A 22,380-nucleotide genomic window follows, 5' to 3' on the forward strand; every position below is an offset into this window, starting at 1 on the left:
TACTGATTAAAGTTTATTAATGAAACAGAACATTGTTAAAATAAACAAAATGACTTGAGGCTCAAAAACAACCAGAGTAAAAGGATGTTCACAATGTTCTGGACGCAAATGGTTTCTCTTCAGCTCCTCTGTACCCTGTTCCTGTGACTCCCTGCTTTGGACACAGGGACGCTGAACCCCGGGGGTCACATCACCATCAGACCCAGTCACCTCTGCCCGAGCACCGATTGGTTGGAGGCCCATTTCCCAGTCAGTCCTCCAGCACCTTCCTGTCTCTCTTTTAGTGCGATGTCCATGGCAGTTTCCCAACTGGGGCACAGGCCCCCGTTATTCTGAGCTAAATTCAGTCCTCAGCTCCCTCGCTTGGCTGTAATTGACATGAGCAATAGAGAGACAGAAAGGTGCCCCAGGCTCAAATGGGAAGTCGAAACTGTTGCTCTGTGACGTAGTGAGCATTTATCTGGTCAATCGATGTTTCTGATGTCAGTCAGAATGTCCATCATTACTTTTCACCCGTTGCTTACTCTGTATTTTATAAAAGTAAAGTTTTTAAACTTTTACGGAATGGTCAGCTTTAAGGCTTCAGTAGTTCGTGATGAGGTCATCCAAAGGTCAAAGCCTCTCTTTTCTCCTTCCTGTTTAACTAAGGGTTGTGTGGAATATTCCATTCAGGGGGAGGTGGTGGGAATGTCGCTGGCCGAGTAATACAGAAACCCAGCAAAGGATCCGGGGACAGGGCAGCTGGTGGGATTTGAATCCAGTGAATCAATCTGGAATTATATAAAGTTAGTCTTAGAAATGGTAACCATGAAACTATCGATTGTTGTAAAAACCCATCCAGTTCACCCTATTAATAACCCCTATTGGGGAAGGAAATCTGCCATCCTCACCCGATCTGGCCTACAAGTAAATCCAGACCCACACAGAGATGTGGGTGACTCTTAACTGCCCCTCTGGCTGAGCAAGTCACTCCATTCAAGGGCAATTAGGAGATGAGCAACGTGTGCTGGGGCTTTGCCAGCAGTGTCCACATTCCCAGGAAAGAATAAAGAATATTCCACAGAAAGTGATGGGTGATTTGAAATGAATTGAAAGTAGGTCAGGAGGTGCTCATATTATCCAGAGCTGCTTTTCAATGGATCCCCCTGATTAAAATAAAGACACATCAGTCTGCCCCTTTCCCAGACACAGTTGACCTTGGAATATCACAATGCTGTTTTTAAACATTCCTTTGTTAAAGAATCAGTCATTTAGAATTGTGAAACAGACAGAAATTAAATGTTCCGTTTTTCCTGGGATCCTCCTGTGCCTGGCACTGGTGTCCTGAACAAGATTATTAACATTCTCTTGGTTAAAGGCTCCTGTACTGTTCTACGTTCTATTCGTGATCTCCATCTAGAAAAAGGAAATAGAGTCCATGGAGAAAGGGCAAGAAAGATTGACAAGAATAATCGCAGAACTGTAATCACTTGTGAACTCACTGGTGTTTCACCAAATTTGTTGACTGAGTGAAACCTTTCCCAGTCAGAGCAGGTGACCAGCCTCTGCCTGGTGTGAACTCACTGGTGGGACATTAGTTCCCGAGAGCTTTTGAAGCCAGGCCCACATTTAAAGGGTCTCTCCTGGGTGTGATGATGTTGTGTTTGGGCAGGCTGGATAACCGAGTAAATCCTTTCACACACACCGAGCAGGTGAATGGTTTCTCCCCGGTGTGAACTCACTGGTGTTTTAGCAGTGTTGATGATATTCTAAACCTCCTTGAACAGTGAGAGCAGCTGATTGGCCTCTCCCCGCTGTGAATGTGCTAGGGGATCATCAGCTCCTCAGAGCTGGCCTCTCGGGCAGATAATTTAAAGGGGCTCTCCTTGGAGTGAGTGGCTTTGTGTCTCAGCAGGCTGGATGAATGAATGAATCCCTTCCCACACACAGAGCAGGTGAATGGTCTCTCCTCAGTGTGAGTGCGCTGGTGTATCCGCAGGCTGGATGACGTTTTAAACCTCTTTGTGCAGTGAGAGCAGCTGAACGGTCTCTCCTCAGTGTGAACGCGCTGGTGGTATTCCAGTTCCCGAGAGCTTTTGAATCTGCTCCCACAGTCAGAGCATTTAAATGGTCTCTCATTGGTGTGAGTGAGATTGTGTGTGCGCAGGTTCGATGAATGAGTGAATCCCTTCCCACACACCAAGCAGGTGAATGGCCTCTCCCCAGTGTGAACTCGCTGATGTATCTGCAGGTTGTATGATGTTCTAAACCTCTTTGAGCAGTGAGAGCAGCTGAACGGTCTCTCCTCAGTGTGAATGCGCTGGTGGGACACCAGATCTCCAGAACATTTGAAGGCATTCCCACAGTCAGAACATTTAAAGGGTCTCTCATTGGTGTGAGTGACTTGGTGTGTCTTCAGAGTGGATGACTGATTGAATCCCTTCCCACACAAAGTGCAGATGTACGGTCTCTCCCCAGTGTGAACTCGCTGGTGTATCTGCAGGTTGGATGATGTTCTAAATTTCTTTGTGCAGTGAGTACAGCTGAATGGCCTTTCCCCAGTGTGAACTCGTTGGTGTCTCTGCAGATTAGTTAAGTGAGCGAATCCCTTCCTACACACAGAGCAAGTGAATGGCCTCTCCCCAGTGTGACGGCGTTGATGAATTTCCAGCTCAGATGGGAAACTGAATCCCTTCCCACAGTCCCCACACTTCCAAGGTTTCTCCATGGCGCGGGTCCTTGTGATTCTCCAGGTTAAACAATCAGTTAAATCTCACACAGAACACGGGTACAGTCTCTCCCCGCTGTGAATGCTGCGATGTATTTTCAGGCTGTGTAACTGGTTAAAGCTCTTTCCACACTCAGTGCACTGGAACACTCTCACTCAGGTGTGTGTATCTCAGTGCATTTCTAGTCACAGCGATGTTTACAATCTTTTGAAGCCAAGAGGCCAAACAAAAATTTCTCCGGCAAGGGTCAAAGGCTGATGATATTCAGATTGCAAGAAATTGAGTCACTTTGTCAGATCGAGATGTGACGTTGGAGATTTCTGTCTGATATCTCCTTATTTAATATCCTGTAAGTCAATTTAGAAAAAAAATCGCAATTCAGAATAGATCAAAATTCAAATCTACATTTCCAGTTCCTATGGAGCATTCATTAAAAACAGTTATGGAACATTAACCTTGCAGGAGAAAGGGAATAAAGAAGTGGAATAGGACTGACTGGATTGTCTACAAAGAGTGATGGCTGATGGCTCCTTCAGTGCTGTAATGACTTGATGAGTGGAAACATATAACATAGTTTCAGTGCTACATTACGAGATGAGAAATAATAAATTTATTTTGTTACAGAACCATAAATAAATCAAAACTACAATATAACAACACTTGGCATATCTCTGTCCTATATTAATTGATTATTCTTTTAAATGTCAGCCATCACCTGGGGAAGCCAGCCATCTCCTGGGGAAGCCAGCCATTTAATTGCGAACATTAGAAGAGGGACCTTTTAGCCAGACAAATCAATGTGTCAAGCTGAGGAAGCAAAGAATTGTCAATGTCTTTAAGAGAAAGAGAGACCTGGCCCAACCTTTCCAGAGTCTGCATCCTTCCTGGATTCACCTCCTTTCCCTTCAGTTGCTACAAGTCCGCAATTTCCCCCAGAATCAGAAAAGGAAAGAGGAGAAAAGAAAGTGTTTTACTCACAGATGTTGGAGACAAAGAGGAAGTTTGAGTCTGTCTGAAGCTCAATCTTCATTCAGAGAGAGAGCAGCAGCAGCTTTGCTGGCCAGGAATGAGCAAGAAAACAAATTCATTGTCCCATTTCCGCATTCAGACTCTGGGGACTCTGATTGGCTGGCGGACCAAAAGCGTTCCGGTCCTCCAACGCTTCCCATTGGCCAGCATCTCAGCATGCGGGCCAATGGGTGGGCACTCCCCCGCACAGGCGCAGCTTCCCCTCTCCCTTGGACATGCGCAGTCCAGGTCCGGGGGGGGGAGGGGGAGACAACCGAATGGCTTCTCGCTCTGGCCGGAGCCGCCAGCCGCTTGTCTGGAAACCTTGGCTCGAGGAGGGGCAGGGAGAGGGGAGCAATGGGTGGGGGCGGGGCTCCCGGGTCAGCGCGCCCGGGCCTGCGCACTGGAATCCGGAGACGTCACCGCGGAGCAGAGTGATTCCTATTGGCTGATTCAGGCGGGGCTCCATTGTGACGTCATAGTGCGGAAGTTGTCCAATGAGCTTCAGAGTGAAACTCCCTCCTCTGGGCAACATCTGGGAGGAAATCAATGTTTCCCCCTTTCCATTTCTTTCCTCATTCTGGGGGAAATTGGGGACTTGCAACAACTGAAGGGAAAGGAAGTGAATCCAGTCTGTATATTCCGCACATTTTTAATCCAGACATATGGACATAGATCTGTCTGACAGCCTGCATGGAGATTTTCAGCTCTGTGCCCAGGACAGGAAGCAGTGAGCATGGATCTGTCAATCAGCTTCAATCAGCACCATCAGGAGAATTGGGCGAGTGAATATATTAGATACAGCAGAGAATGGAGGGAGAGTGTATGGGATGGAGATTTACAGCTTTTGGAGAATGAGAGAGTAAAAAAATTGCATAGAAAGTAGAATTGTTCTGAATTTCGATCCTGTACTGACACTGATGAGATGTGCCAATTTGTTTTACAGAATATTGAAAAAAGAATCACAGGCTAAAATCACAAACATCACGTCTCGTTCTGGCAGAAGCATACTGTTTGGGACCTGAATATCATTGGCCATTGAATCTGGAAAGAGAAATTGTTGTCCGGTTTGTCGATTTGAAAAGATTTCAAACATCAATGTGACTGGAAAAGCAACAACACGCGGCCACACTCAAGTGAGAGTGTTCCAGTGCACTGACTAAAGAGCTTTAACCAGTTATACAGACTGAATAAATATCACATCATTCACAGCAGGGAGAGACTGTATTGTGTTCTGTGTGTGGGCGAGGCTTCAACTAATTGTCCACACAAGAGAGAGGTAAGGACACCTGCACCATGGAGAAACCATGGAAATGTGCAGACTGTGGAAAGAGATACAGATTCCCATCTGAATTGGATGCTCATCGGCGCAGCCACACTGGGGAGAGGCCATTCATCTGCTCTCAGTGTGGGGAGGGATTCATTCGGTTTTCCCACCTGCGGACACACCAGCGAGTTCACACCGGGCAGAAACCATTCACCTGCCCTCAGTGTGGAAAGGGATTCACTGTGTCATCCACCTTACAGAGACACCAGCGAGTTCACACTGGAGAGAGGCCATTCACCTGCTCTCAGTGTGGGAAGGGATTCAACCAGTTATCCAATCTGCGGACACACCAGCGAGTTCACACTGGAGAGAGGCCATTCACCTGCTCTCAGTGTGGGAAGGGATTCACTCGGTTATCCGACCTGCAGATACACCAGCGAGTCCACACTGGGGAGAGGCCATTCACCTGCTCTGAGTGTGGAAAGGGATTTGCTGTGTCATCCACCTTCCAGAAACACCAGCGAATTCACACTCGGGAGAAGCCGTTCACCTGCTCTCAGTGTGGGAAGGGATTCAACCAGTTATCCGACCTGCAGACACATCAGCACGTTCACACTGGGGAGAGACCGTTCACCTGTTCTCAGTGTGGGAAGGGATTCACTCGACAATCCTACCTGTGGACACACCAGCGAGTTCACACTGGGGAGAGGCCGTTTACCTGCTCTCAGTGTGGGAAGGAATTCAGTCAGTTATCCAACCTGCGGAGACACCAACGAGTTCACATGGGGAGAGGCCATTCACCTGCTCTCAGTGTGGGGAGGGATTCACTCTGTTATCCAATATGCAGAGACACCAGCGAGTTCACACTGGGAAGAAGCCGTTTCCCTGCTCTCAGTGTGAGAAGAGGTTCACTGACTCATCCAGCCTGCAGAGACACCAGTGAGTTCACACGGGGGAGAGGCCATTCACCTGCTCTCAGTGTGGGAAGGGATTCACTGTGTTATCCCTGATTCCCGGCTCGGGTCACTGTCTGTGTGGAGTTTGCACATTCTCCTTGTGTCTGCACGGGTTTCCTCCGGGTGCTCCGGTTTCCTCCCACAAATCCAAAGATGTGTGGGTTAGGTTGATTGGCTATGCTAATATTGCCCCTTAGTGTCCTGGGATGTGTGGGTTAGAGGGATTAGTGAGTTAATGTGTAGGGATATGAGGATAGGGCCTGGGTGGGATTGCAGTCAGTGCAGACTCGATGGGCTGAAGGGCCTATTTCTGCACTGTAGGGTTCTATGTTCTAAACTGCTTTCCAAAATGAAACTTGTGGAACTGATCCACTTCAGATCAGCCATGATCTTATTGAATGGAGGGGCAGGCTCGAAGGGCTAGATGGCCGACTCCTGCTCCTACTTCTTATGTTCTTAAAAGCCTAAAGGAAAAAACTCCGATCACCTGACTGCCACAGTTTAGCTCCACCCTGTAATGACATCACTCAATCTATAAGCAGCATGATTTTTTTTAAAAACTTTTTTCCAGGTATACTTACCTGATATCATTCCCCAAAAGCTGTAAATCTCCATCCCACACTCTCCCTCCATTCTCACTCTGCTGTATCTAATATTCACCCTCCCAATTCTCCTGAAGGTGCTGATTGAGAGATCCATGCTCACTGCTGCCTGTCCTGGACACAGAGAGCTGAAAATCTCCATGCAGGCTGCCAGACAGATATCTGTCTATCTGACTGGACTAGCAATGTGTGGAATGTACAGACTGGACTCACTTCCTTTCCCTTCAGTTGCTGCAAGTCCCCAGTTTCCCCAGAATGAGAAAAGAAATGGAAAGAGGGAGAAAAGAAAGTGTTTTACTCACAGATGTTGCAGACAGGAGGAAGTTTGAGTCTGTCTGAAGCTCAATATGCGTTCACACAAAGCCCGCACTCTCATTGGCTGGAGGACCCGCTCCTTCCGGTCCTCCAACTCTTTCCATTGGACAATCGCTCAGAAGGTCAGGGATGGGCTCCCCGCGCACATGTGCAGCTTCCCCTCTCCCTTGGTCATACAAGTGGTCTGTTCTCAGCTCTGAGAGATTCCTGCTGAAGATTGGCCCCTTTTACACCTTTCAGATCAATAAAACATTTGGTCAATGAAGACCCAAACCACAATTTCCCATCCTACCACCATCCTTACCCAGAGTGCAATCACAACAGAAATAAAAACAGGAGAAGTGTAACAATCAAATTCAAAATCAATGCACAGCCAGTCAGAGAATTTAATTTATTGTTCACTAATTAGTAAAAAAACCTTAAGTAGGGGGTCCCCCAGGATTCTTACAGTCTACAGCTTGAGAGAACTTTCTCTCTGACCCCTCACTCAATTTCACTCCGTTATTTTCCAGTTCTGTTCTGGTCCCGCATGGGGGTAATATCTACTCGATTCTTTCTACTCCTGAAGGAGCGCTGTGAGTTCTAGGTTACTCGTACATAAGGACAGATACTTCAAGCAACAGATCAAGCGTGGATATAAAAGATTCCCCAGCTCTGTTGACCCTGATCCAACTTGTTGACACTTCGTAATCAGAATTATTTCTCCCAAGAACTGAATTGTCCCAAGCTATATTATCTATTTTACTTCAATTTTCCTCACTTTGTGTTTAATTGGATTCTGTTTGATTTGAACTCAGTTTCTCTCTGGAGTGTGTGTCAATACCTTGATTTTGTCCCATTGTTGGGTCTCAATCCTCTGGCCACATTAAGCATTTCATTTCCTGCTGTGTCTCAAGTAGCTGTGTGTGTTTGGGACCCGCTCTTCACTCCAACTCATCACGAATTTAGGCTTGCTATTTTTCCCACACAATAAATCACATCTGCACACTCACACCGGTATCCCAAAACCATGTCACACATTCTTAACTCTCAGAGGTGTTAATGAAAAGATCAATGTGTCTGTCTTTCTTATCTCCTCCTGTTATGGTGCTGATATTTCATACAGTAGCAGGGCTTTCTTTTAAGCAGAATTCATGGACAAGGATGTTAAAAGTTCCAAGAGAAAGTGATCCACTGGTTCATCCCATCCCACGTTTTAGGAGTGTTGGTGGAAAGGAGGTCATTGATATTGTTAAATACTATAAAAAAGACTACCAATTCAAACAATACTGAAATGTCAATCATTAAGCAGATTATTGATTGTGGAGTAAAATCATTGACATATTTGCAACCAGTTTTTTCAAACTGGGTTATTTCCTTGCAAAATGAAAATAGACAAAGTTACTCCATGGTATAAAGCTGGTGACAATCATGAATATGCTAATTACAGGGAAGTGTCTTCATTTTTCACGTTTTTCAAAGAAAAGTTATTTGCTAAATGATCTGATAATTCCATTACTCAATGTAACTCAGTGTGTAACAGTGAGATCAAGTCAGTCTCTCATTATCACTGATGGAATTTGTGGAGGAAATGACAAATGCTGTGGATAAAAATACATTTACAATACAGGTTTTTACTGATCTTACACTGATTTTGATACAATTGACTTGGAATATTACTTATAACACTGGAAACATAAGAGATTAGGGGAGTAGTGAATAAGTGGTTCAGAAGTCATTTGGAAAATCTCAACAGTAGATGATATGAATAAGATTTTGTGAATATTCTGAAAGCCAGTTTGTGACACTAATAAATAAATATACTATGATAATTTCATGTTCAATATAAATGAATCAATTCAGTGTAACTTAGGTAAGGGGCCATTAACTACTCCCACAAGAGACCTCATATCTTTTCTATTTCTTATCTCGACCCAAACCGATTCTTCATCCTGATCTTTCAGACTAAGATGGTCTCTCTGTACTCAACTAATGTCATTGTTAATTAATGGGAGAGATCCTGTCACTTTTCTGAGCTTCCTGCCATTCTGTTATGTCAAATACCCTTCAATATTTAGATCCCAGCCTTGGTCACCTTTCAACCAAATCTCTCCAATGTCTGTCAGGACACAAATATTTATCTCTACCCACGCTGACAATTCATTCTTTTTGTTATAAATGCAGAGTACATTTTCAGAGATTTAATTATCTAATAGGGATTTAATGAGAAACCTCTTTACCCAGCGGGCGGTGAGAATGTGGAACTCACTACCATAGCGAGTGGTTGAGGTGAACAGCATGAATACACTGAAGGGGAAGCGAGATACATACATGAGGGAGAAAGGAATAGAAGGATATGCTGATGAGGGGAGATGAAGAGGGTGGAGGCTCATGTGGAACATAAATACTGACACAAACCAATTCAGCTGACTGGCCTGGCCCTGTGCTGTAGACTTACTGGAACAGAGATAAAATGTATTTATCTTAGATCTACCTGTGGAGGTAGGGAGACACTATTTATGATCTAGGATAAAATAAACATCCTTCACCAGTTTTTGTGGATCATTTCAGTGGAAATGTGCTCTCTCAGGCTCAAAGAGCAACAGCCCACTGGAAACAAAGTCATGAGACTGGCGAGTCCAGCAGAAAGAAACCCTCCAACCCTCCCACTTCACCAACTGTCAGAATGAACGTGGTTCAGTCCTGGGTGTGATTAACAGCAGAATCCAATGCTTGTAATCGCTTATGAACTCGCTGGTGTCTCAGCAGGTGGGATGATCGTGTGAATCCCCTTCCACATTCAGTGCAGGTAAATGGTCGCTCCCCAGTGTGAAGTCGCTGGTGTGTCAGCAGGTTGGATAATCGACTGAATCCCTTCTGACACACAAAGCAGTTAAATGGCCTCTCCCCAGTGTGAACTCGCTGGTGTGAAATCAGGTTGGACGAATCACTGAATCCCTTGCCGCACACTGAGCAGGTGAACGGCCTCTCCCCAGTGTGAACTCGCTGGTGTGTCTGCAGGCTGGATGCCTGACTAAATCCCTTCCCGCACAGAAAGCAGGTGAATGGCCTCTCCCCACTGTGAGTTCGCTGGTGTGAAAACAGATTAGATGAATCACTGAATCCTTTACCACACTCAAAGCAGGTGAAGGAAGCCTCCCCAGTGTGAAGTTGCTGGTGTCTCAGCAGGTTGGCAGAGTTACTGAATCCCTTCCCACACACAGAGCAGGGGAATGGTCTTTCGCCAGTGTGAACTCGCTGGTGTGAATACAGGTTGGATGACTGAGCAAATCCTTTACCACACATGGAGCAGATGAATGGCCTCTCCCCAGTGTGAACTCTCTGGTGTGTCTGCAGGGTGGATGAATCGCTGAATCCCTTCTCACACACGGGGCAAGTGAATGGCTTCTCTCCATTGTGAACTCGCTGGTGTATCAGCAAGTGTGATGACTGAGTGAATCCCTTCCCACAATCAGAGCAGGTGAATGGCCTCTCCCCTGTGTGAACTCGCTGGTGTGTCAGCAAGATCGATAACCGAGTGAACCCTTTCCCACAATTGGAGCAGGTGAATGGCCTCTCCCCAGTGTGAATGCGTCGATGAATTTCCAGCACCGATGGGGAACGGAATGACTTTTCACAGTCGCCACATTGCCATGGTTTTTCCATGATCTGAGTGTCTTTCTGTCTCTCCTGCAGTTTTCACAAAATGTGCACTGGAACACTGTCACTTGGGTTGCACGTGACTCGATGCTTTACTGTTCACACCAAATAGTTCACCCAATTCAAAAAGTTTCTTGTTCCAGATTCAAAACCGATGACATTCAGTTCCCATGAATTGAGTGATTGTTTGATCTTGACATTTCTGTCAGCAAATCGTCTCTTGCGAATATCCTGTAAAAAGAATTTACAAAAGTCATCACTGTCAGAACAAGATGGAAATTCAGAACAGTCATTTCTAGTCCCTGTGGAACACTACAAAGGATGCCAATGCCTTTAAGAGAGAGAAACCTGGGCCAACCTTTCCAGAGTCTGCAACCTCCCTGGATTCACTTCCTTTCCCTTCAGTTGCTGCAAGTCCCCAATTACCCCCAGAATGAGAAAAGAAATGGAAAGGGGGAAACATTGATTTCCTCCCAGATGTTGCACAGAGGAGGGAATCTGAATCTGAATCTGAATCAATTGAACTTCCGTATTGTGACGTCGACAATGGAGCCTGTCTGAATCGCTCAATAAGAATCAGCCTCTTCCGCGATTACGTCATGGAGTTTCAATGCGCAGGCGCGCAGACCCGGGAGCCCCGCCCCCACCCATTGTTCCCCTCCCCTTGCCCCGCCTCGAGCCAACGTTTCCAGACAAGCGGCTGGCGGCTCCGGCCAGGGCGAGAAGCCGCTCGGTGGTCTCCCCCTCCCCCCCGGCCCGGGAATGCGCATGTCCAAGGGCGAGGGGCAGCTGCTCATGTGCGGGTTAGCCCGCCTCCTGACCTTCGTGCTGGGGTGTTGACCAATGGGAAAAGTTGGAGGACCGGAAGGACTTTGGTCCTCCAGCCAATCAGGTCTTTGTGACACTCAGATTGAGGTCCACAACAGACTAAAACCTCCTGCCTTCATTTGTGAGTAAAACACTTTCTTTTCTCTTTCTTTCCATTTCTTTTCTCATTCTGGGGGAAATTGGGGACTTGCAGCAACTGAAAGGAAAGGAAGTGAATCCAGGGAGGCTGCAGACTCTGGGAAGTTTGGCCCAGGTGTCTCTCTATCAAAGACATTGACATTCTTTCGCTCCCTCAGTTTGACACATTTATTTGTCTGGGTAAAAGGATGATCTCTTTCCTAATGTTCACCATTAAAGAGATAGTTTCTCCAGGAGTTGGCTGACTTTTAAAGGGACAGTAAATTAAGACAGGCCAGAGATGTCTAGTCTTGTAATATGGTACAGATTAGATCTTTATTTGTAATAAAATACAGGAATTATTTCTAATCTTGTATTATCCTACTGTAGCTACAATATGCATTTCCAGTCAGAGTCATTATGACAGAAAATGTCCATTCAGTAACTTGGGCTCATGCTAACACTCTGTAGGACAATCTAGTCACTCCCATATCTTCTCTACATCCCCATTTCCCCTACACGTTTATTTCCTTGAAGAGCCCCTTCAATTTAATTCTGAAATTATCCACCTCTTCTGCTTCAAACAAGCTAGTAGGCAGAGTGTTTCAGGTCAGCAACACTATTGAAATAAAATACTCCCTAACAGCTCTGTGTATCTCTAATCATGTGTTAGAGTACTGTATAATTATAGATCATAGTGTTATTGGGTATGTATTGAATACAGCAGAATGTGAATAGAGAGGATGTGGTCCAGATATTTACAGCTTTCAATAAATGAGAGAAGAATGAATGTTCCTTAGCAATTAAAATTCTGTTCTGAATTTCTACCCTGTACTGTCTCTGATAACGTTTGTAAATTCTTTTACAATATATTAGGAGAGGCAATATCGCAGACAGAACTCTCAAAGTAGACAGCACATCAGGATCTGACAGAGTCATTCCATTCATCGGGAGATGAATATCATCAACCTTCAGTTAAAAGGGGAAATGTTTGTCCTTTTTGTCTGCTGAGAGAGATTTTAATATCAGTGTGACTGGAATAGTACAGAGAAAGACACCTGAGTGAGAGTGTACAATGCAGTGACTGTGAAAGGCGTTTTAATCAGTTACATTGGCTGAAGAAACATCACATCATTTACAGCAGGGAGAGACTGCACATGGGTTGTATGTGTGAACGAGGCTTCAACTGATTGTCAAACTTGGAGAGACACAAGGACATCGACACGATGGAGAAACCATGGAAATGTGGAGATTGTGGGAAATGTTTTCGTTGCCCGTCTCACCTGGAAATTCATCGACGTTGTCACACAGGGGAAAAGCCATTCATCTGCCCTGTTTGTGGGAAGGGATTCAGTAACCCATCCATCTTACAGACACACCAGCGAATTCACACTGGAGAGAGACCATTTGTCTGTCCTAATTGTGAGAAGGGATTCACCCAGTTATCCCACCTACAGTCACACCAGCGAATTCACACTGGGGAGCGACCATTCACTTGCTCAGTGTGTGGGAAGGAATTCAGTAATTCATCCATCCTGCGGACGCACATACGAGTCCACACTGGGGAGAAGCCATTCTCCTGTTCTGAATGTGAGAAGCAATTCAGCCATTCATCTGACCTCAGGAAACACGAACGAGTTCATGCTGGGCTGAGGCCGTTCATCTGCTCCCAATGCAGGAAGCGATTCAGTGATTCATCTGACCTGAGGAGACACCAGCGAATTCACACTGGGGAGAGGCCATTCACCTGCTCTGATTGTGGGAAGGGATTCACTCAGTTATCGAACATGCAGACACACCAGCAAGTTCACAAGTGATTACAAGTGTTGGATTCTGACTGATGCTGTTCTGTCGGTAGTAATGTTCATCAGTTCGCATGTGTGGCCGATATCTTTGTTAGGGGCAATGTGCAGCAGCGCGCAGGTGCAGACACCATGTTTGTTGGGATCTGAACCACTGCAGTCCATATGGTGTAGGTACATCCATGCTGCTGGTAGGGAGGGAATTCCAAGATTTTGACCTTGCGACTGCGAAGGAATGCGATATATTTCCAAGTCAGGATGGTGAGTGGTTTGGAGTGGAGCTTGCAGTTGGTGGTGTTCCCATGTCTCTGCTGCCCTTGTCCTTTTAGATGGAAGTGGTTGTGAGTTTGGAAGGTGCTAAGATGAATTTCTGGAGTGCATCTTGTAGATAGTACACAATGCTGCTCCTGAGTTCCCCATTGTTCAGAATGGAGACGACCTGTCCATCAAACTACATCATCCCTCTGAGTCCCAATGTCTTATTGATCAGACAGAGCAGTGACAGCGCAAGAACGAAAAGGAAGCAAATACTGTTCTCCAGAACCTATTCCCTCACGGGAACGTCCGAATCTCATAGAATTCCTGCAGAGCAGAAGGAGGCAACTTTCATAGTCACTCTTTCCTAGTGTCGGCCCCACAAATTACCTGATTCATTCAGCTCAATTTTAAAACCTGCCTTTGTGTTTTTCTGGGTTCTCTCTCACTCATTTTCTTTCTGTTTTAAATCAGTTTTATAGGGCCTTAAAAGGGGAAGTTTTGTATTTGGGGAACAGGAAACCAAACATCACACCAGGGTCTGATAAGTTTGCCCAAGTTATTGGAACTGAATATCATTGAGTCTTGAACATGGAAGGAAAAAGCATCATTCAGAGTGGGGAGAAACCATACGCCTGTTCTGTGTGTAGATGAGGCTTCAATCGATCATCAGGCTTGTGGCAACATAAATGTGTTCACACGAAGAAACCATGGAAACGCAGGGATTGTGAGGAGTCATTTTGTTGCCCGTCTCAGCTAGAAACTCATCAACACAGTCATACTGGGGAGAAACCTTTCACTTGTTCTCAGTGTGGGAAGGGATTCAGTGATTTATCCAGCCTGCTGAGACACTGGGGAGGGGCCATTCAGTTATAATGTGTGTGGGAAGGGATTCAGTGATTTATCCAGCCTGCTGAGACACTGGGGAGGGGCCATTCAGTTATAATGTGTGTGGGAAGGGATTCAGTGATTTATCCAGCCTGCTGAGACAGTGGGGAGGGGCCATTCAGTTGTAATGTGTGTGGGAAAGGATTCAGTGATTTATCCAACCTGTTGAAGCACCAGCGAGTCCACGCTTTGGAAAACCGTTCACCTGCCCCAAGTGTGGGAAAGGATTCACTGATTCATCCAAGATGTTGAGACACCAGCGAGTTCACAACAAGAGACCATTTAAATGCTTAAGTGCTTTAAAGGTTTTGAGAATCTGATGTCCCATCAATGTGTTCGCACTGAGGAGAGACTTTTCCAATATGTGGACTGTGGTAAATGTTATAAAAGACGTTGAGATCTGATGTTCCATCAGCGAATTCACACTGATGAGAGACCGTTCAGGTGCTCCAGCTGTGGGACTGGCTTCAGGCGATCATCTGAACTCTCTATACACCAGCAAATTCAAACCAAGAAAAGACTGTTCACCTGCTCCGAATGTGGAAAGGGATTCACTCCGTCATTCCACCTGCTGAGACACCAGCAACTTTGTGAGTAACTTCAGTCATTGAATTCATTGGAGTCTTTTCTGTTCTTTTTCAAACTCCAGCCCAGTTACAGGGGCTAATATTTTTTGGTTTAGAAAATAGTTTGTGTAAAATACACTGTGCTGAATCTTTTTTAATAGCTGTTACAGTTTGTTCCTTTTGAAATTCTCTCCCCTGTCTCATCCATGCTCACCAACAAGTGTGAGAGGCTCATGGAACTTTTTGGCACTAACATGGAGACAATCTGGTCAGCTGCCTCTGCTGCTTCCCTTCCTTCCACAAGCCCACCGGGCCAAACTATCTTTAACTAAGTCTGGAACTCACATTTTTCTCCAGTTTCCCTCCCATCTCTCTCTTATGCCCTGTCAGAACTCAGCTTGTGCATGACACCTCCCCCCTCCCCCACCCCACCCCACCCCACAACCCCCACCCCACAACCCCCACCCCACCCCACAACCCCCACAACCCTTATGTTCTATTGATCCTATTCACACTAAGCTGCTGACCATTTGCCTTCTCTATATTAATTGATACTGTTTATTTGTGGTCCTAATCCTTCTCACCTTTAAATCCACTGTCACCACACGTTCTGAAAAAACAATCTTTTACCTCCTCTCCAGCTTCCTTTTCCTCTCCAAGGCCCCTGAATTTGATGTTCCCCAAGGATCTATCTGTGGTCCCTCCTATTTCTCATCCACATGCTGCCATTAAGTGACATCATTCAAAAGCACCGTGTGAAATTTCCCACGTACACTGATAACACCCAGCTGTAACTCACCCTCATCCCTCTCCATTCCTCCACTGTTACTGAATTATCAAACTGCTTCTCCCACATCCAGTACTGAATGAGTAGAAATTTCCTCCAGTTAAAAGTTGAGAAGATCATTCCCTAACAGCTGAGCACATCCATCTTCCTCGGAACTGTCTGAGGCTGACCCACACCCTTCACAATCTCAATGTCAGATTTGACCCCAAGATGAGTTTCTGACCACATATCCACACCGTCAGTAATATCAGATATTTCAATCTCCATTATGTGGCCTGTGCACCCCACCTGCTGCTGAAACCCTCATCCATGCCTGTGTTACCTTTAAACTGGACAGCAATTTTCCTTCCCTAAAGGACATTAGTGAACAAAATGGGTTTTTCCAACAATTGACAATTGTTTCATGGCCATCAGTAGATCCTTAATTCCAGATTTTTTTTAATTGAATTCAAATTCCACCACCTGCCATGGCGGGATTCAAACCTGGCTTCCCAGAACATTAACAATAGTCTAGCGGCAGCACCACTGGGTTTCCTCCAAGTGCTGTGGTTCCCTCCCACAGTACAAAGATGTGTGGCCATGCTGAATTGCCTGTTAGTGTCAGAGGATTGGAAAGGTCGGGTTATGGGGATAGGGCCTGGGTGCGATTGTGGTCAATGCAGACTCGGTGCCAAATGACCTCCTCCTGCACTGTAGACATTCTGTGATTCTATGCAGAGGAACGCCCCGTGGACAGTATGTGAAGTTGCTGAGTTCTCCTGAACTGAGAGTAGAGCTGATTGAACTACCAAGCCCGCAATGTACCTTAAAGGACCTGATCTTTCCTCTTAATTCTTCCTGATCAGTCAAATAATTAACTCTGAAATCAATCCCAATTTAATCTTTGAAGCAAAATCTACCACCTTAAATCAGCTGTGAAAGAGAAAGAAATTTCTTGTTCAGAACCTTTCACACCCTCAGAACATCCCAAAGTGATTTAGTCAATGATAGATTTTGGAAGGAAGAATGTGGAGAGGCAGAATAAACAAAATGGGACAGTTTTAAACAGGGTGCAGGAACACAGTGACTGGGGGTGGATGTACACAAATGCTTGACTGTGTCAGGACAAGGAATCGAACCTTGGCCCTGGGTGATGAGGCAGCAGTGCTAACCACTGTGCTACTTGTTATCTGTCTTGAATCACAACCTTTATTTTAATCAAAAATGTTGATTGTCCCTAATTGGATTTTCCCTCACATTCTGGAGTCTGGTCAAAGAACGTAACAATAAATAAGGGGGTGAAAAATTATCAGGGTCGGTAGGTCTTTGGAATTGAGAGTACAATCAGATCAAACATGAGCTTACTGAGTGGCAAACCAGACTCAAGGGGCTGAGTGGCCTACTCCTAACTCATATATCTACATGTGTGTTCACAAATGTCCTTTAGGGAAAGAAATCTGCCATCAATACCTAGTCTGGCCTCCATGTGACACCAAAGCCACAGCAATGTGGTTGATTCTTAGATGCTCACCAAGGGCAACTCGGGATGGGCAATAAATGCTGGCCAGCCAATGATGACCATGTTCCACAAATGAATTAAAAGAATTGTAATAATAGCCATGTACTTGATATCAATGTGTATATATATTGTTTTTTTCATATTTAAGAGGGGGGGGGGGGTGTGGTTTAAAATTTCAGATTTCTTCCGTAGGTAGCCAGTGTGTCTGGAAAACATTTAGCTTCAGGTGTAAAAGCAAGTTAGAACAGAAAGTCCAGTGGTTAGTTCAGAGCTTTCTTCTCCCTAGGTCAGTTCTAATAAACTGTGTCCACCTGAGTTACATTTATACAGATTCACTCACACAGTAAGCGATCAGATCTCACTGAACTAGAACAACAACTTACATTTATGTAGAGTTTTTCATTTAATAAAATGTCCTGAGCAGTTTCACAGGAACAAAAGGACATATTGCGTCAGATCATACAAAGAGGTTGGTTATAAGGACAGTCTTTAGGGAGGAAAATGAAGTGGAAAGATGGAGAGGTTTAGGGAGGAAATTCCAGAGCTTAGGGTCCAGGCGTCTGAAGGCACGACCACCAATGGTGGAGTGATTTAAATCAGGGATGAAGGACATCCGGGAATGATGCTCCGTGTGCGTGGCTCCATAGCCCAGGCTCAGGGCCCTAATCTGAACTTTGGGACAGAGTTTGACCATCCCAGGTCTCACAGAAAAACAATTCCCCCGATAAACATCTTGTAAGATTTGTGTTTATTTATACTATAAAAAATTGGATCCAGTCCTCCTGTGTACTGAATGGGGATTGATTTTAACAGATTTAATCTCCTTTGGATTTCAGTGTTACAACTTGAATATCTTTTGGTTAAAAATGGAAATAAATAAATATTGGAAAAGTGAACAAAACAAAAATGGGGAAGCACACCCAATCTCCTTCATGTGCATTGAACATTCCTTCACCCACTCATCCACCCAGTGGCTCCCAGCCGGATTGATAATCAGCACAAAGTCAGAGAGAGGGGGAGCTGGTTCTCGGGATGTAAGAATGGACAAGGGCTGGAAGTTTACAGTTTATGGTCATGACCTGCATGGAGGTAAGTCAGAACCGTGCTTGAAGCTCCATAGAGGCAGCCACTTTCTCCATGATAGACAGCCTCTGGAACCTCCAGCCCCTTAACCCTCCAACCTCCCTGCCCTCCTCCAATTAGGGAAGAAGGTGACACAGTGGTAATGTCTTTGATTGGATTTATTATTGTCACCTGTATTGGGATACAGTGAAAAGTATTGTTTCTTGCACAATATACAGACAAAACATACTGTTCATAGAGTACATCAGGGAGAAGGAAAGGAGACAGTGCGGAAAATAGTGTTAGAGTCATAGCTGGAACATAGAACATTACAGCACAGTACAGGCCCTTCGGCCCTCAATGTTGTGCCGAGCTATGTCCAATTCCAAGATCAAGCTATCCCACTCCCTATAATTCTGGTGTAGAGAAAAGCTTAATGCAAGGTAGGTCCATTCAAGAGTCTAATGGCAGCAAAGAAGAAGGTGTTCTTGAGTTAGTTGGTCCGTGATCTCAGACTTGAATGCTTTCTATGATGCTTCTGTAAAAGCTAATGAGAGTCGTAGCGGACATGCCAAATTTTCTTAGCCTCCTGAGAAAGCAGAGGTGTTGGTTGGGTTTCTTAACTATAGTGTTAGCGTGGAGGGACCAGGACAGGTTGTTGGTTATCTGGACACTTCAAAACATGAAGCTCTTAACCATGTCCACTTCTGGAATAGTCTTCTAGAAGTCCAGCCGAATGCTCTAGGGACATGGGTTCAAATCCCCAATTTAATTAATGAATCTGGAATTCTAAAGCTAGTCTCAGTAATGATGTCCACGTTAGTTATCATCAATTGTTATAAAACTTTACTAATGTCCTTTAGAGAAGGAAATCTGCCATCCTTATCTGGTCTGGCCACATGTGACTCTGGACTCACAGCAATGTGGTTGAGTCTAGAGGCGAGCAAGCCACTCAGTTCAAGGACAATAAGGAATGGGTAATAAGTTCTGGCCTTTCCAGTGATGCCCACATCCCAGGACACAACAAAATAACATGTCCTGACCTTCTTCAGCTCCCCCAACTGGCTTCACTCCACTTATACTTTCACCTGCTAAGGTCCTAAAGCATGGAAATTCCTCACTAAATTTGCCTCCTTACCTTTTCAATCCAGCTTCTTACTGTCTGTGAAGGGTCTTGGTACATTTTAACCTGTTACTGGATAAATACCAACTGTTATTGTCACCGCTTTTCATCTGAAAACTCAGAAATGCCACAAAAACATTTGGAAACTTCAGATCAGAGATGTTTTCAGACTGGGAATAGTCACTTGTGATCAGGAATAGCTCACAGTTCTATATCGATCTGATTTCAGAGCATGCCCTGTAAACAATCACTATCTAATAATCTTCATAAAATGTAAAAAAAATCCTTGAAAATTAACAGAACAGCGCTCTCTGTCCTTCCCCCTCTCCTTCTTATAAAGAAAGCTTCCACAGCAACTTGCCAGGTGACAAACCCAGAATGGACCTGTTTTCTCTACCCAGATAAGGAGCTCTGATCCATGGAAGAGAGTGGCTGGGACACATTTCTTACACACCTCAGGATTAACCACACATTCAGTCCTCAATGTGATTAACAGCAGTAAAAGCAGTTGAATCCAACCCCTGTATACATTCATGAAATTGCTGGTGTCTGAGCATTTGCTGTAAGTCAGTGAATACATTCCCACACTCGGAACAGGTGAACAGTCTCTCTCCAGTGTGAACTTGCTGGTGTATCATTAGGTCATTGCTACTTTTAATGTTCTGCTCATAATCAAAATATTTATAATGTTTTATATCAGGGTGAATCCGCTGATGTTTCAACAGGTTGTATGACTGAGTGAATCCTTTCCCACACACACAGCAGGTGAACGGTCTCTCCCCAGTGTGAACTCGTTGGTGCATCACGAGATTTTTGCTGCTTTTAAAGCTCTGCTCACAGTCAAAACATTTAAAAGGTTTTATATCGGAATGAATTTGCTGGTGTTTCAGCAGATGGTATGACTGAATGAAGTTCTTCCCACACACAGAGCAGGTGTATGGTCTCTCTCCAGTGTGAATTCGCTGGTGTACAGTGAGTTCAGATGATCGCCTGAAGCCAGTCCCACAGTGAGAGCATCTGAATGGTCTCTCATCAGTGTGAACACGTTGATGACACGTCACTTCACCAGAGGTTTTAAAGCGCTTCCCGCAGTCTGGACATTTAAAGGGTCTCTTGTCAGTGTGAACTTGCTGGTGTTTCTGCAGGTTGGATGTAGCAGTGAATCCCTTCCCACACAAGGGGCAGGTGAATGGCTTCTCCTCACTGTGAATATGTTGGTGCCTCAGCAGATACTTTTTGCTTTTAAATGCCTTCTCACAGTCAGAACATTTGAAAGGTGTCTGATCAGTGTGAACATACTGGTGTGTCAGCAGGCTGGATGACTGAGTGAATCCCTTCCCACAGGTGGAGCAGGTGAACGGCCTCTCCCCAGTGTGAGCGCGTCAGTGCATTTCCAGTTCGGAAGGGTAACTGTATCCTTTCCCACAATCCCCACATTTCCACGGTTTCTCCATGGTGCCAGTGTCCTTGTGTCTCTCCAGGTTGGACACGCAGTTGAATCCTCATCCACACACAGAACATGTGAATGGTTTCTCCTTGCTGTGAATGGTGTGATGTTCTTTCAGGCTGTGTAACTGGTTAAAGCTCTTTCCATAGTCAGTTCACAGAAATACTCTCACTCAGGTATTTGTGTGTCTCAGTGCTTTTCCAGTCACCTTGACGTTTGAAATCATTTCTCACAGACAGAACAAACATTTCTCCTTCCACATTCAAAGGCCAATGATATTCAGACCCTGATGAATCGAGTGACTCTGTCAGATCTCGATGTGATATCTGTTTCTGTCTGTAATTCCTCCTTTCCAATATTCTGTAAAACAGTTTACAAAAGTCATCAGTCAGTCCAGGATAAAAATTCTGAACAATTTTAGTTTCTCTGGAACATTTTTTCCTCTCTTGCTTGCCTTCATTGGCCAGAACATCAAGTATAAAAGTTGGCAAGAAGTGTTACAGCTGCATAAAACTTTAGTTAGGCCACATTTAGAGTATTTCATGCAGTTATGGTCACCACACGACCAAAAGGACGTGGGTGCTTTGGAGAGAGTATAAAGAAGGTTTACCAGATGTTGCCCGGTCTAGAGGGTTTAAGGTACAAGAAGAGGTTGGATAAACCCGGATTGTTTTCACTGGAAAGACAGAGGCTTGAGAGGGTGACCTGATAGAGGTCTACAAGATTATGAGATGCATAGATAGGATGGATAGTCAGAGGTTCTTTCCCAGGGCGGGAGGGTCGACTATGAGAGGGCACAGGTTCAAGATGAGATGGGGAAAGTTTTTCACACAGAGGGTTTTGGGTGCCTGGAATGTACTGCCAATGGAGGTGATGGAAGCAGGCACTTTAGCAACATTCAAGGCGTGTCTTGATAGATATGTGAACGGGAGGTGAACAGAGGGATAGAAACCACGGAGGGACAATAAGTAGTGGATCTAAATTAGGAATCAGCACAGGCTTAGTGGGCCAAAGGGCCTGTTCCTGCACTGCATTGTTCTTTGTTCTAAATCTGTAAATCCCTGTCCCACACACTCTCCCTCCTCCTTGGTCTGAAATCCAAACCCATCTCACCATTTCTTTCCTCCACTCCCAGTTTTCTCCCTCCCTGTCCTCTGTCTGGGTTCAGTTCTCCAGCTCCTGTCTGCAGACTGACAGTAAGACCAATGGGTCTTATTGGGGGGGCTTGGAACCTCCTCCACTCACCCGCCTGAGTCCAGATTCACAGTCATACTGCGCATGCTCCAGCTCACAATGGGCCGGGGAATGATTGACGGGCAGCCCCGGGCCAATAGGAAGAGGATCATCCGGGACCTGGATTGAACCCAGGTCACCGCCGCCATCTTGGGAGAGGAAGGCGTGTCTTTTGTTCAGGGAGCGGAGCGCGGGGACGGCCATCTTGGTAAGGGAGGGGGTGAGTGGGCGGGGTTTCTCCCCGTTGCCTGGGCCCGGTTACCCGGGCAACCGGCGGGC

The 22,380-nt window shown here is 45.3% G+C and overlaps 2 protein-coding genes and 1 pseudogene across 3 annotated transcripts; 1 reads left to right on the plus strand and 2 right to left on the minus strand.

Annotated features, from left to right (window-relative positions):
* Positions 1 to 121: 121 nt before the first annotated feature.
* Positions 122 to 11,069, minus strand: LOC145335561 (uncharacterized). Its single transcript, XM_080181367.1, is given in 4 exon segments — positions 122 to 2,689; positions 2,759 to 2,871; positions 9,583 to 10,726; positions 10,854 to 11,069. Coding segments are annotated over 3 exon segments (1,917 nt in total). The 5' UTR covers positions 10,502 to 10,726; positions 10,854 to 11,069; the 3' UTR covers positions 122 to 1,804.
* Positions 4,398 to 8,049, plus strand: LOC145363658 (uncharacterized; annotated as a pseudogene). The gene is made up of 2 exons (XR_013890023.1): positions 4,398 to 4,446; positions 4,663 to 8,049. The product of XR_013890023.1 is annotated as an uncharacterized LOC145363658 (transcript).
* Positions 11,070 to 19,741: 8,672 nt separating the features above from the next.
* LOC145335632 (uncharacterized) lies at positions 19,742 to 22,305 on the minus strand. Its single transcript, XM_080181436.1, has 2 exons — positions 22,114 to 22,305; positions 19,742 to 20,560 (listed from the first exon to the last, which is right to left on the minus strand). The coding sequence occupies exons 1-2, from the start codon at positions 22,303 to 22,305 to the stop codon at positions 19,895 to 19,897; spliced, it is 858 nt and encodes a 285-aa protein (XP_080037562.1). The 3' UTR covers positions 19,742 to 19,894.
* Between the last annotated feature and the right edge of the window lie 75 nt (positions 22,306 to 22,380).

Source organism: Carcharhinus amblyrhynchos, unplaced genomic scaffold (assembly GCF_965287045.1).
Source record: "Carcharhinus amblyrhynchos unplaced genomic scaffold, sCarAmb.v2.hapA scaffold_39, whole genome shotgun sequence".
Taxonomy (NCBI): Eukaryota; Metazoa; Chordata; class Chondrichthyes; order Carcharhiniformes; family Carcharhinidae; genus Carcharhinus; species Carcharhinus amblyrhynchos.